This window comes from Lottia gigantea (assembly GCF_000327385.1).
Source record: "Lottia gigantea unplaced genomic scaffold LOTGIsca_58, whole genome shotgun sequence".
NCBI classification, from domain to species: domain Eukaryota; kingdom Metazoa; phylum Mollusca; class Gastropoda; family Lottiidae; genus Lottia; species Lottia gigantea.
The window spans coordinates 576046-591402 of NW_008709979.1; the positions used below are offsets into that span (position 1 = coordinate 576046).

A 15357-nucleotide genomic window follows, 5' to 3' on the forward strand; every position below is an offset into this window, starting at 1 on the left:
GCGGATACACAGTATACAATATACGTGCAAAATGGTGATACAAAATGGTAAAATAATAATATATCCAAATAAATACGTATTTACAACAGTTTAAAAATATACACTTGGTTATGCTATAAAATGTATAAATAAAAGACCCAAGAAGCTAAAAGCCAGAATGGATAGACATTGAACCGATAATACCTAGAGCAATATTATGAACTATAAACTGTATTTACATATACAATAAATAAATAACAAGCAAATTCAAACAATCATACGATGAAGTGATATCCAACAACAAAAAAACTGAGACAAAGCAATCAATTATATATATACTGTTCGAACTACGTAAACATGCGGGTATCTAAATTCAATTCGTAACTATAATAACCAAGAAAAGTACTTATTTAAGCCAATTTCCTAAAATGCCAAGACTGAAGCTAATTTTTTCTTTACTTTAGTCAAATGGTACAAAAAGATCTAAAATCCCGTTTCATGCCGAAGCTCAATTGCAATAGAGTTCAAAATGCTGCAAAAGGTTTCAGACTGTAACCTACATCCAAGTCCCGAGTCGAAAACAAAACAAGATGCAAATTGAATAAATTAATATTTATTTATGTTTAACACTGGTCATTATCAAAGTATTTGGGTGTGGAAAGAAAGAAAGGCCAAAAGTTGACATAGAACAGCGAAAAATGCTTTTTAATATACAAGTAAAGTACTTACAAAGGAAGGTCAACCAAAATTCCGAAGGTAACCTAAGACAAAATAACTTCTAATAGAATGAAGAACAAACTACTTACATCACTTCCAAATCGAACCTCTTTAGATCATTAATCCACGAAATATCAATAAAAACGAGATGGAATAAATAAATACAGTCAAAGCAATAATTCTAACAATCACACGGAAATACAAACCAAAACCAAACCTCTGGTTAAAGCATGAAAGCTTTAAGAAAAATTCTATCAAACTTTTGAGCCTTTGAATTTCGTAATGGATGCACTGGCATGTCACAATCATGTCATTCAAAATAGTTTCCACGAACTCAAAAAATGCGAAGAACATCAGCATAAGCAAGATATATATCTGTAATTCATAAATGGTAATGCCAAGCTCAATCCTGTTATTTTGATGAAATTAAGGAATGTTACTAAAAAAGTATACTTAGACATGCTATAAATTTCCAGAATTGGACATGCATTAACGTGAATCAATTGTCTAAGCAGCAAAACTTACCCTTTAGAAGAAACAAAGTATATGAACATGCGATGCTCTACTACAAATGAACCATTTTACATAATGAATGGTTCTATCATCAAAAATTCTCTTTAATTTAAGAATAAAGGGCAAACAATTAAGAGGGCATTGCAATACTATCTTCAAATTGATCCAAATAGTTTGTAATGTTTTTTGTTTATTATATGCCCTTCATTCTATTACATTAGCATAATAAACAGCTGAGTACGAAACATCCTCACAATGGTCAAGGTATTACGTCTTCATCTTGACTGCAATTGTCAATTTTCTTGTTTAACTGTAAGCGATATAATTCGATTGTACGCCATTGCAGTCAAGGTCTAAGATGAAGACGTAGTGACTTGACCATTTTGAAGATGAGTACGAATTGAAATTTAAGCTATTATACTAGTTTCATTTAACATTCATAAATACATACGAATACATACGGTATCAGCTGGAACAATACAGTTCTAAATATATGATGCAGAAAAATGTCACAGAGCTTTCTCTTCATGGCTGATTAAAAATCACTCAACACATTCAATTTCACATGCAAAATTTACCAAAGAAAGAAAAACATTCTCCACTCTTACAGCTATTATCAAACCGATATTGAGTTTCTGGCTGCAACATTTCTCACGTAGGATCCATGTAGATGTAGCGAGGACCCACGTCGAGGTCTTGCCATTGACCTGAAAGAAAGTTACTGTTCGAGTGAATATTTAGAAAACTTCTTCTACATACTGTACCATGTTTCACATAAGTTTAGGGATGTAACGATTTCATATCTACTATACATGTACGTGATCATAAAATATTAAACAAATTGACAAAAAAAAACATAACGAAGAACCAACATGAATGAACTTACAAGTCTTAATGCTACAGTTAACTGAATGTTAAGTCTTGTCTAGATTTTGCTCTATTTCGCATTTGGTGATATATGATGCATTCATGATACCAAATCCATTATCAGGGCGACTCGTTTGGAAATTGGGAGAAGATACAAATGGAAAATATAACAAAATGAAGTGTTTCGTATAAAAAGCGCAAAGAACTATAAATGCCGGCCTACAATCTAAAACGACAACTTACCGAGGAATTGGTTACCTGAAACTAAATCTTGATATTTGTTAGTGTATAATAGGCTATTATGAGTTAATGGTGATATATAATCTGTGAGATCTGAGATCTACAACATTGGGTTAGAAATGAGAGATGTGTGCTGTAATGCCTACCTTAGTGCTGTGCTAATTAGAGCGATGGATACATAGATGATGACATAAAACGAGGAGCTCTACCTAACCTCTTCTTATGAATAACTGTAATAGCTATTGCAAATACGATCACTGATGGAATACCAATTACCATTGCTGCTACAATTGGCCAGAAATTATCATCCCCACCACTCGTATCTGTTCCACTGCCTTCCATCCGAGAAGAACTAGAACTAGCTGATGTGTCTGTTTCACCTGATGGTAGTGGGGTATTAATACTTGGTTCAGTGCTAATTCTGTTTTCTGTCGTATTCTCTTCTTTCGTCGTTGATATCTCTGTTACATCATCAACCATCGGTTTTAACGTTGGTTGTTTTGTTGTAACCATCTCAGTTGTTTGCTTAGTCGTTCTGGGTACACTGGTAGTTGTTGGTGAAGTTGTTACTGTGTTCTGAACTCTGGTTGATAACGCTGACTGTTGTTTCTCCGTTGTTGCTGTTGTTGTTGTTGGTGGTGGCGGTGTTGTTTTTGTTGTTGTTGTTGTTGTTAATGTTGGAATTGGTGTTTGGGGTTTTATTGACTTCGAACTTGTTGGTAATTCAAGTGTTGTAGAAGGGCTAGAAATGGTTGTGGTTGAGGTAGTTGATGGTGTTGTGAATGTCTGACTTGTTGTTGATGTTGTTGATGTTGGTGATGTTGTGGGTGATGTTTGTGGTGTTGGTGTTTTTCTCGCAGTCGTTATTGACGTAGTAGTAGCTGATGTGCTACTTAATAGTCGGGACATACTAGAAGAAGATGATGGTGAAGTTGTTGATGGTACTGTTACAGCTGGTCTAGTAATGAATCTTGCTGTTACTCTGGGATTTGATGAAGTCGATGGTACTGTAAAGGTATCCTGATTAACAACATCAGAGAATATTTTATCTCTTGACAAAAGCTCATTTAATGCAGATGTACTCTTCGAGGATCCTGGGTATGGAGTTAATGTCTTAGCTGGTGTTACATAGGGATTCCTGAGACCAATTGTTATAGATGGGGCAGAATCAGTTGTGGTATTTACTTGACTAAACTTCGCTATCTTGCTCCAGAATTGTTTGTAAGGTTCTTCAGTGGTTGTCTGCCTTTGGTAAGGCAGTACATTGTTGATCTGTCCAACACCTACTTCCGTATCAGTCTTTGATAATGGAAAGGGATCTCTGAGATACGGATTTCCATTATTTGACGATACACTTGGTTGTAACTCCGACAGACCTGGATCGGCGTACTCCAAAGTAGCAGCTGCTCGTTTTCGTCTTCTTTTCGGATGGTTCCGTAATAGATAAGATATTACTTGACGTGGGCTTTTAAGTTTATCTGGTAAACTACACACTCGATGGAATTCTACTTCTAGCCTGAAAAGGGTTCATTGTATCAGCTAAAAGGTAATTTAAATTTGTGAAACGCTAAGTGGATATATGCTGTGCATGTAATTTATCCAAAGTTCGCCTTTATGGGTTTTACATTTGTTGATTTTTAACTAGTACATGTATATGAAATATCAGGCTTTATGAAAGAAATTATTCAAAAAATAATTTAGTACTTACTGTGTTTTGTGAAGTTTACCAACAGAATCTACAAATGTTTTCAGATTCTCATCATTTGGGTCAACTTTTGTGTTGATAGTAAATTCATCAACTGATCGTACTTCATCTTCAGTTTGAATGAATAAAGATAATTCCATGGATAACTCGCTTGTCTGAAATAGAAAATGATTTTTTTGTTACTCTCTTTCAGATGTTTTTCGTGAAAATATACTTTTACTTTTTTGACCCAGAACATTGTGAAATCATGAAGTTTTAGAGTGATTTCTTCATCTTTTAATGCTGTTGGTACTGAATGACTTTATTTTAAGACATAACTGTTTATCACGTTTTTTTTTATACAATATTATGGTGGAAAGGAATGAAATCTTCTCGGAGAGTTTCTTGAAATCCCGGACGCATTGAAGAAATATTTGATTGATCATCTTGACCAAAGACTTTTAGGTCATACGATTGCAGACGTTTTACTGTAAAATGCATAACAAGTTTTCTTATTTCTTTACCATTGTATTCATACCTTATACCATATTGACATCATACAAACTAAAGAATGTCATTTTATTTATTCTATATAAAAATAGTATCAACTTCATCTCAAAACATCAGTCAAAATCCAGTGAATTCTTACTGTAATATTTGAAATTGTAACTCTATGTATTTATCAAGTGTTTGCTGAGACAATATAATGGTTGCCGTGGTAATGAGGACATGAACCACAGAACAAAGATGACTCAAAAGGTTCTTGTATCATCTATAAATATTGAGATAGTGGGTATATGTAAGATATGCGGTTAAACTTTATTTAAATATAAGGTTGATGGCCTCTCGATATCACGACAAAGAATGAAATGAATTATCCAGGTGTAAAATAGTCATCTATGGGCGGAAATCTTATTCAAATTGGAGAATATTAGTGCATGGTGCTTTTATTCCTACCTATACAATCTTTTTAATTACTCATACCTTAACAATTATTAAATTCAAATGGGAGAATTTGGTGCAAACATCATATATCATATGGCAATGAAACAGCATCTTTTGCCGGTAAAACATTTACGAATTTTAAACTTTTTTATCATATACTAACGTGTACGTTTCATGTAATTGTTTGGGTTGGGGATTAACAAATTGATTACGTGTATAATCTACGTGTATATAAAATTAAAAATATCAAAACAGAACTGTTGGAACAGGTGTCATATATAAGGCGGATTAATCAAATTGATCGTATCTTATATATTTTCCAATACTTGGATAGAGTCCCATATTTGTGTCCGGAATCGACTAGTTTTAACTACGCAAAAATTACAGAGACACCGATCAAGTTTTGGGCAAAGATGTAAAAAAAATTGTTTCATTACGTCTGGACATATAAACAAAACACTAATCCAAACTTAATCTCTAAAGCTACCTGTAAATATAAGAGTTGGGTCTAAATAAACTCGATTTTAGCCAAGGATGGGAATATGTCTGTATCTTGTCGTTTGAAGGTCTTGAAACGACAAGGTCAGAGCAACGATTCTGTAGCTGTCCTTTAAATTTTCTAGAATGTTACATTTTGGCTGGTAATGTGTAAAAAACATTAACATTGACAAATTTATTATATAGTGCATCTGACAATGGGACACAGTTGCCATCTTACCCGAAAAGAACGATTAGTCTAAGAATATTGATCGTACAAAATATAACACTGTAAAAACAGAGTTGCAACTAACACTTCTAACATGTTGTGCTCCTTGTTCATCAAATAAAAATTCACTGAATCAATTTATTTGTTTAGTTCTATTGAACTTGATAGAAGTTTAGATCAATTTCTCTCCGATAATCAAGGCCAACTATTAAGTTCTATCAAGGTGAAATTTACTAGACGTGATTTCACATACATTATGAAAAATTCAGCAGTCAATCCGATGTTTGACTAGTTTGTAACGTTGTAGCAAATAACAAATAAATACCGTCATGATAACTGCACTAATCAAATAAACATGTGTTTGTATCTTAAATATTTTATTATTCAAGTCACAGCGAATTTGTTTTTTTTTACGAATTACTGCCTGGAGTTAACATAATTCGCAAGAGCTTAATAAGCTTGGTCATTTTTACTACAAAATGATGTTATTCGAGATTAAGAAGACAACTTGCAATAAGGCAATAAGGTTTTTTTATATGAAAGACTCAGTTTTCTATATATTTCTATTGAACTATTAAATAACTACAAAAGTAACAAGCCATTATCATTAAACGATAGAATGATCAGATAACGATTTAGAATACACCAGAACGATCAGATAATCAACCATTGAACGATTCAGATTACTACAAACTTAACATGTCATTCTCATTTAACAATTCAGAATGCAACAGAACGATCAGATAATCCTATAAGGATACAGATTAGTTTACAACGAACAAATCGGACACACTTGTATATATGACGTTTACATATTTTAATATTAAAACTGATGCTGCTTTAAGGACTGTTGGAAGAATTTGAAAGGAATATAGATACCTACATCTATTGTATTTAAAGCCGTAGTAACTGGAATCTCCTCGTGATGAACATTGGCTTTATCACAAACGCTTAATGCTGACCATTGGACATTTTTGGCACATTTTAAACTGGAAAATAAAAATACTTTCACCCTGAGTTTTTTTTTTCAAGAAAAAATCAAAGTAGTAATAACTGTCTTAAATTTAAAAAAATTTCGTCGAGCGATGAAAAAGAAGGGAAAGTGTAAGAAGGGTGAATATTCGTAACATTTCATTTGAAACTGAACAATGTAGCTAACATATTTGTAGTGATAATAGAAGTCGTTTAAATTTTCTTCTATCATTAAACCTCGAAACATTGATCTGAGGCTAAGAGTTTGTTCTAATGGAGTCTCGGGCTCAGTATAATCTGTAGATTTTATTAACACAAGTAATAATAGCCATACTGTTAAAGACGGCAGCCTTGTGTTATACTTCTATTGTATTTTATCTTTACCGTATTTAAAGAAGACTCTGGTAAGGGTTGCTCATTTTTTCTTGTGTAAATTTACTCAATATTTACCTGTTACTGTCGTTACATTTGAGAACAAAGTAAACAAAAGGAATTTCTGTTCGACTACATAATGCTTGGCCATTCAATGAATTTCCTTCAATACCAATTATTGAAAAATATGTCTTACAAATTCCTATGGGCTGAAATAAAAACATAATCATGTATGAGGTTAATTCGACATAGTATTATTTTGTACTAAAATAAACTGTTTCTTTGGTATTTTGCAGCATTGGGCAAGTCAACCATACATATTATGTTATATCAATTTATCTGAACTTTCATATTTCATATACAGATAAATGTATAAAAAATAAAGCATGTCGACATCAAATTTCACAGACGTTGACAGCAGGCATTGTGGAGATACATTGTTAAAAGACACGAACACTTTAAAAGGTTATTGGAAAACTAAAATCTTAATTTCACAATATCAAGGTAAAGTTATATATTGCATGAATTTGGTGCACTATTTAATATGTTGTGTTATTGAGTGTATAAAAACAGAAGTGTGTGTCCAATGTCGTCGACGTTTGTATTGCAGAAAAGAATCTGAAGGTCACGTTAGTTGTTTTCGTTATCTGGATCTAAAATGTTCGACAATGTCCTATAAAAATCGATTTTTTTATACCAAGGACACAATTTATTCGGATATCAATAAGGTTACAAATAATGTTAATGGGTCTTTTCTTTGTATTTCGTGATTGTCCATCAGACAGTTTAAATTTGAAACTAATTATTTAACAAATATTTCCCCCTTGGCTTATACAATTTTTTAAAATAATCAGAATGGTATCGAACTGTGTGTCAAATTTTATCGGCCTATCTGTTTTTTTTTTTATATAAATTCACGATATACTTAATTCAAACTAAAGCCATTGCTTGTATAAATCGCTCCGAATTAGCCACCACCCAGACGCCCACAAAAAGCATCTCTCAGTCGCCCCCAAATAGTATAGACAGATTTAGTTTTAGGTATAAGACAAGGAGTGCTGTTTACACTTTACAATACAGATGACTTACATCATTACATTATAATTAAATTCAAATTTAACTAGCTAGGGGAGTGTGTTTGTTTGAATGTTGTGAAAGATTTTGAAGCTACATACCTAGAGCAATGTGTACCTATTGTACTGTTGTCGATATTGTATAAATAAATGTTGAGGTCAAATTGACAGGTCACGTATGTCTTTAAATTCATTTCAAATACACCTCTCTCCAGTATTAATAGCATAGTTAATAGTAAGAAGAAAATATAATGGAAATGAGTCATCATAAGCAAAATTGAAGCAATAGAGTTTATAAATGACTGTAGGTCTATCAATGTTTTTTTTTAAAAAAACTCCTGGCTACAGAATTTGAGTTCTTGTGAAGAAGGAAGTGTACTTTAATATTGAGACTGTTATTTGCAAATATTGTAATGGTTTAATATAGATAATATAGATAGATTTAGGTTTAAATTTCAAACTTGTACTTTCCCTGTATTATGCAGAGCATTTATACAATTAGTGATTTATACATTATTGACTTAAATTTGAATATTATAGATATAAAATATATCTAGCATGGATATTTTGTCTTACTATGAATAAAATTTCATAAAACTTTGTAAATTGAACCAAATTGCTTTACAGATTTCCTTTGAAAAAACAAAATTGAGGCTTGGTAAAAATGAGTAGATTGCATTATGTTTGATCACCGCTTCAATGACTTTGACGGATATCGATAGCAAGATAGAACCTATACATACCCTTTCTAATGCCTCCAATTTAATCAACTATCGGAGTCTACAAAGCTAGTACTGTCTACAAGAGATATTCAGTATATCAAACTTTGGTGCATACTCATAGACTTTAGTAAGTACATTTGTATCTGAGATAGATTTTTTTTTTTTATCAAAGTTGATACAACTTAACTGGCTACACTGTTAAAGTTTATCTAGTAAATTAACAAGTGACATTTTTATACTTTCTGAACCTTTTCTGCTTGTATTTAGTTAGGTAAATCTAAGAATATTTACTAAGGGTGAAATTTCCTTCTTGCGGCCGTTTCTTTTTTCACATCTCTTAATTTTGTTTAACTTGTCTGAGATTTTTTATGTGTCGTGTATGTACTTTTTACATGTGCGATGTTGGAGAGAGGGGGAAGGGGTTCTTGAGGAAGAGGGGGGTGTAAATTCTCCCATCTACACTTTCATGTTAATTGTAATAAATCTTCATGAGTGGTATTTATATTGTATTTACGTGTATGATTCAGATCATCTAAGATTGACATCTTACAATTTAAGATGCTAGGAAAGACTTGCCCCAAAAATAGGAAACTTTTGTTTGTCATATTTAATGAAACCTTATCTCCTTGGAAATTATTATTCAGAATATTTATTTCTTTCTTTAAATGTTGCTCAGGAACAGCTTTAAGAAATTCGAAAGAATCTTGACATCTGGAATCGCTTCGGACTTGTGTGATAGTCCAATTTGACATTTAACTTGAACGATTGCAAGACAACACTGACAACGTTTTGGACAACTTCACCTTTTAGACACATTTCGTATAATTCTTTAGTCATAATTGATAAATAATATATTATTATGTTGGAAAATTAAAAAGATTCAACCTCGGTTCATTTTTCATTCGAACTTTGAAACGCTGTTTACTATAATTGTGTATTTTAGTTCTTGATAATGATTAGAGAGGATGTAATCTCACCCTGAAAACACAAGTTTTAATAACAAAATTTCTTATTTCATAAAATATCATAATCGTACATTTTGCTCAGTTACAGGTACAAAATTCCAGTGACAAAAACATTGGAATTGAAAGTATGAAAAGTACATGTGAGAAAATCTTACCTTTGAATCAACTAAAAACATTAAAATCCATAAAATTAAAATACTGAATCCTTTTAACTTGAACATATTGAGACTTTGAAATACTGTAGAGTGATCTAAAAATATAACTGGATCTGTATAGATTTGGATATTTGGTATGAAGTACGTTTTTTTGTGCGACACACCCTACTTGACAACTATAATTAGCGATTTACTCCTTCATAGTTAAAATTACACCTTAAAATGACGAATACCGATCTGTAAGTGAAATCAAATATTCTAGAACTTCTTTATGATTCAGCTTCCTCGTTTAACTTCCTGATTTCAGAGACGAACATTTGCACAACAACTTTGTTTTCTCCAATACGTACAGATACAATTATAAAGAAATGAACACCTAATTACACCATCTAGATATTCTAGTTTATATATTTGTTGGCGGATTGCAATACGTTAATTATTCACCAAATTATTCTAATCCGTTCTTGAAGATGAAACCAGATGAGAATCAGAAATAGCAAATTCTTTCGGTGTTCGACTTCTTCTACAACCACTAATCACTAATAACAAATGTACCAATGTTTCATTTCAATCGTCCAATATCCACTAAAAAACAGTAAGGGTAAATTATAAGAAATTGCTTGACTGATGAAAGGAGACCCTCACTAACTACCAACTTGAAAACATTGTCAACATCGAGACTGTGTCAATGTAACGTGAATTTCTATTGGTGTATGTATTTGGTTTATTGACAGTGTACAGGAGGTCGGAGGTAAACTAACTGCTGGCAGTAGACGACATCCTCAGGTTATCTCTCACTTATTCAGTCCTTTCAGGAAATATGTTTCCCTGTTCATTGTTCTATATTTATCACAATATTGTTTGATAAATTTATCTTATTTTCTTTTGTTCCCAAAACACGATTTTTATTAGAAAAAATGCGTTTAATGTAAAATAATATTATGCCTGAAATAGATTTGAATCATTTCCCAAATTCTAGACACTGTTTATTGACATATATATTTAATAGTGTTTATTGGTTTCACATTATTGTATTTCTTTACAGCAATTCTTTTAATATTATTAGACTGTCTGAATTTCCAGGCGCTTTTAAGAGACAAATGAAAAAAAAATTTGGCTGAGAGGCGGATTTGTAAGTTCGTTAAAACCTGCTAAAAGTTCCGTTTTTACGTGTAACTTTTTTGTAATGATACCTGACGATTCCTCCGATGAAGTTGACCATTAAGTCATTGGTAGTTATGTTTATATCACAACGGTCTATTTGTTCCCGCTCAGTGCATCATCAGATAGCAAATTTCGTGACGATCATTTCCAGCAAAGGTAAAAATCACCAGTATGAAATATTACTTTCAGAGGCGATACTGAACTATATTACTAAGTTTTGTCAAAATCCGACAGGAATCGTGTCATATTTAGTGTTTACGAGCTAAAAATTGAACACGTTTTCAAGAACAAGGGCAATAACTCATATAACACATTTTGATTTTCAATGGTGCTTATCTCAGGGTGATAAAAACAATTTCACCAAATTTCAACATCTGTCAAGAAATGTGCCTTTTACAGTGTAGAGGAGCTAAAATTGAACAGATTTTCAAGAACAAGGGCAATAACTCGTACTTATTATTTTTCCATTTTTCTGATTTTCAATAGGGTTCATCGTTGGATGATAACAAACTCTCACGCCAAGTTTTGTCAAAAACTGTCAAGAATTGTGGATTCTACAGTGTTTACAAGCTAAAAATTGAATGCGTTGTAAAGAACAAGGGCAATAACTAATTCTAAATATTCTTTGCAATTTTCTGAATTTTGATGTGGGCGGATAAAAATGATTTAAATTAATATACCATGATTTCGTTTTTATATTCTTGGTGGAATTGGCAGTCAAGTGACTTAAAATGTATGAGTCGAAATCAAGTAAAAGAAAGATCAATCATTCTGGTCAGTGGCAGCGCCAGCCTTCCGAGACTGGGGATACATAGCAGACTGACTCAATGGGGGAACAACTGCTGAGGCTGAATTCAATTTTGGCTACTCTGTGGTGGTGTCACAGCCACAAGCCTCTGATAGAGCGTCTTAGCGGTTCTCTCAAGAAAATTTTAGAAAAAAATGAATTGATTTTTTGCATTCTGACACTTATTTTGGAAAAAAATATTTAAACATTTAGATTTGTTGAAAATACAGTGAGGGTACAATTGGGGGTGCAAGCCATTTTTCTAGGGAAGAAATGCCTCCCCTGTATCCCCACTGGCGCCGTAGCTGATTCTGGTTAAAGGGACAGCCAACCGTTTGACCAATCGTACTTAAGAAACAAGAATTTTCTAGCTAATATTACCAAAAATAGTGTTCACAGCTCACGTCGAAATTTGAGCCTTTAGATCCATGTGCAGAATTATTGGCGTTTAAAACTTAAAATTACGACTGGTCTTTTCTTGAGACCATTATAGCAATAGAAAGTTAATTTTGTAGTTTGAAGTATATTTGAAGGGATTTTGCCATTTCCACGCAGTAGTACTTCTACAGGCTGTAATATTTATGCTGATCATTACTGAGGCTATAGTTTGGGGTATAAGGTTTGTGTTATGGCAGCATTTTGTTAAGTTTGTAGACCATTTCATCTAAATGTCAACTATATATTAACCTTTATATCACCAACTTCAAAATCAACGGGTAATGTGTCAATAAAATTTGTTGCGTGTGAACTTCAGCAATAAAAACTTGACTTTAAACTTGCAATGTTTAATTTGCACCGTTTGCCAGTAAAAAGGTTGAGGTTAAAACAACAGAAAATACTTAGGTTCAACACAACATTACACCTTTAAAAATATTTTCCTAATCAAACATTTGTGTGCAACCATGTAAACTTTTTAAAATTGTGGTGGACATTTTGCTATAGTGCAACAGATCGGTCAATGTTCGTGGATCACAAAACCTAAGATTAATAGCATTCCTTAATGAGACTGCAATCATACGACCAGGGTTTGATATAAGCGGTATCCCATTGTAATTTGCTAATAAACTAAACCATTTGGTGATCCAAATTTCCACGAGGAACTATGGACCGTTTAGTCTAGAAATAGTACAAGTATCTGATTTTACAATAAGATTATTTAATTATTATTATCAAATTATTTCAAATTTTATAACAAGTATGTTATTGTTTTATATACGTTTGGGGGTGGGGGGGATTCACCGCAATTTTACTTGACCGAAATTTTTTCGGTTAGAAATAGGTTGAATTAATGGTACGACGGACACCGGAGTACTGTAATTCGAAACATTGCACGGTGGTACAATACGTACCTCTCGATCTAAGAGAAAATCTTTTGACCAGTCAGTGTCAAAGCTTTCCACTCTCTTCATTTCCTCTCCAAAAGAAATAATACCTTCGGATTTGCAGATAAGGACTGACATGGAAAAAGCGTCTTGTCTTTCGGATGAATAAGTTAACCGAGTGTACTACAGGCTGTGCGCGTTAAAGATCCTTCGACAGTTGGAAATCGAAAAAGAGCAGGCTAGTGCTACTGTCCTGGCAAAATTTCCCTAATTGCACCCGGCATGGCGTTGTCGTCATCGGCCCACGTGGTGCAGAAAGGTAGGACATAAAACTCCATTTAATATCCAATGATTACTGGTCCTTCCCTTCATTTCCCCACGTTTCACCTTTCCTGTCTACTTGCCCGTTTCTCTTCTTCCTTCCTCTGTTAATTCGTCTTCTGTCCCTCATTACCTTGTTGTCCACTTCCTCTCGTTCCCTCTAATATCTTTCTTTCTTGCTTTGGTATGGCAAAATCGAGAGTAAAAGTTGTATAGTAGTGAACTCCTCCAAAGAGAAGTACCATCAGGTGTTTCGAAAAGAGTAAGAATGGGCTGCGGCCAGTTTTCAACTTCTCAGATCAACGATAAGATCATACTACTTCAACAAAGTAAAACATGGCCACATGATGCATTTGCTCAATGGACGGTTCGGTGCCATAGTAATCACGAAACCTTCACATCCAACTAGCAAGCAGCACTATGGAAGTTGTCTTTGGTAATAATCATTACATTGTCATGCAGACTCCTTCAGATACAGTGAGTCGGGGTAAGGTTTTGTCATGAATTAGAACAATGGTAACCTGTTTGAACATCAGAAGACTAGTGTATGAAACTAGAAAGAGAATAACTATCAATTGTATCAATATTAGAAAAGAGATGGTTTGAAATCCAAACGTGTCAAGAATAGTTATTACAATGAATAACTTGACTGACCTAAATAACATTATTTCAAGTGAATCATTTCATCAATTGTGATTCTCTTTATAACTCAACCAGAAATCGAATTCCATTTCTCAATTATAGGCTATTTCTGATAATTGTTGTCAATTGCAGCATTGGTTGAGATCATATTTCAACACAGTGTTGCTCCTTATCATTGATGCAGTTCGGAGAGATTACCATCAATGGGGGCGCCGGTGGGGTTACAGAGGAGCAATATAAAGAGGCGATCCTCATTGCTGATAGCTTGGTAAAAGCATGATTCACGCCGATACTTTCTGTTGAAATAAATAAGTAGGGCAGTTTTTGAGTTAATCTACTTGATGGTTTAGAAGTATCCGCTATTCATTGACAAAGGTTTATATTATTAATCTCTATCACAATATTAGTTTCAGAAAATATATCTTTCTGGCCAATTGTAACATTTTGTGTTGGCAGTGTGTATTGGCTAGATTCATCTATCAATATCATACTATTGACTAGTCACAATTTTAGTTTAACATCATGAAATAGATTTTAGGAATCGTACATATATATGAAATATATAAACATGAATATACTCATAGATGATCGACATACAGTAACAACATACCTCTGCCCTCCCAATCGAGAACGAAAAACTTTGCAATAAGGACATGCACTATGTTATGAGGGAAATTTTGTGAGGGCAGCGGTTTTTAATTGCCTAGTATTCTTTAATGCACAGACTGTTTATTGTCTTATCGACTGTCACCCCGTCCACCAGATCTACATTACAGTTTTGGCCCAACTTCGTTGAAAAATTCCAACATGCCATTTTGAAATTACTAAAAAAAATTATATTCAGAGCTTATACATCTATTTCTAAATGAAGCTCTAGATCTATTGTTTTATTTGTTTTGTCACTCAACAGCTAGTAAAAATGTCGTTCCGTATATTTTTTAAGTTTTTTTTTTTTTTGCATATTAGGGGATGGATTTTGTTTGAACAATAGTTAAATATGAAACCTGAAGTTTTTGTGGACTACAGGGATACTTTTCCAGCAAGTTAATCAATAATTGATTTATTCCAAATGTTGTTACGGATTTCAGGTTTCTGTTGATCCCGGTATTGTCAACAAACAAATTTATATTCATGGGATAAGGTTTGGTTGGGCTCAGGTTGTACCTGTGGAAGAGAGAAATAACAGAGTCAATTTCAATACAAGATCTTTT

General features: G+C 33.1%; 1 protein-coding gene across 1 annotated transcript; it reads right to left on the reverse strand.

Annotated features, from left to right (window-relative positions):
* Positions 1-2478: 2478 nt before the first annotated feature.
* On the reverse strand, positions 2479-9976 carry LOTGIDRAFT_166412 (hypothetical protein; the record flags this gene model as incomplete). Its single annotated transcript, XM_009063479.1, has 5 exons — positions 2479-3832; positions 4025-4176; positions 6535-6640; positions 7074-7204; positions 9911-9976. The coding sequence occupies 5 exons, from the start codon at positions 9974-9976 to the stop codon at positions 2479-2481; spliced, it is 1809 nt and encodes a 602-aa protein (XP_009061727.1).
* Positions 9977-15357: the final 5381 nt, after the last annotated feature.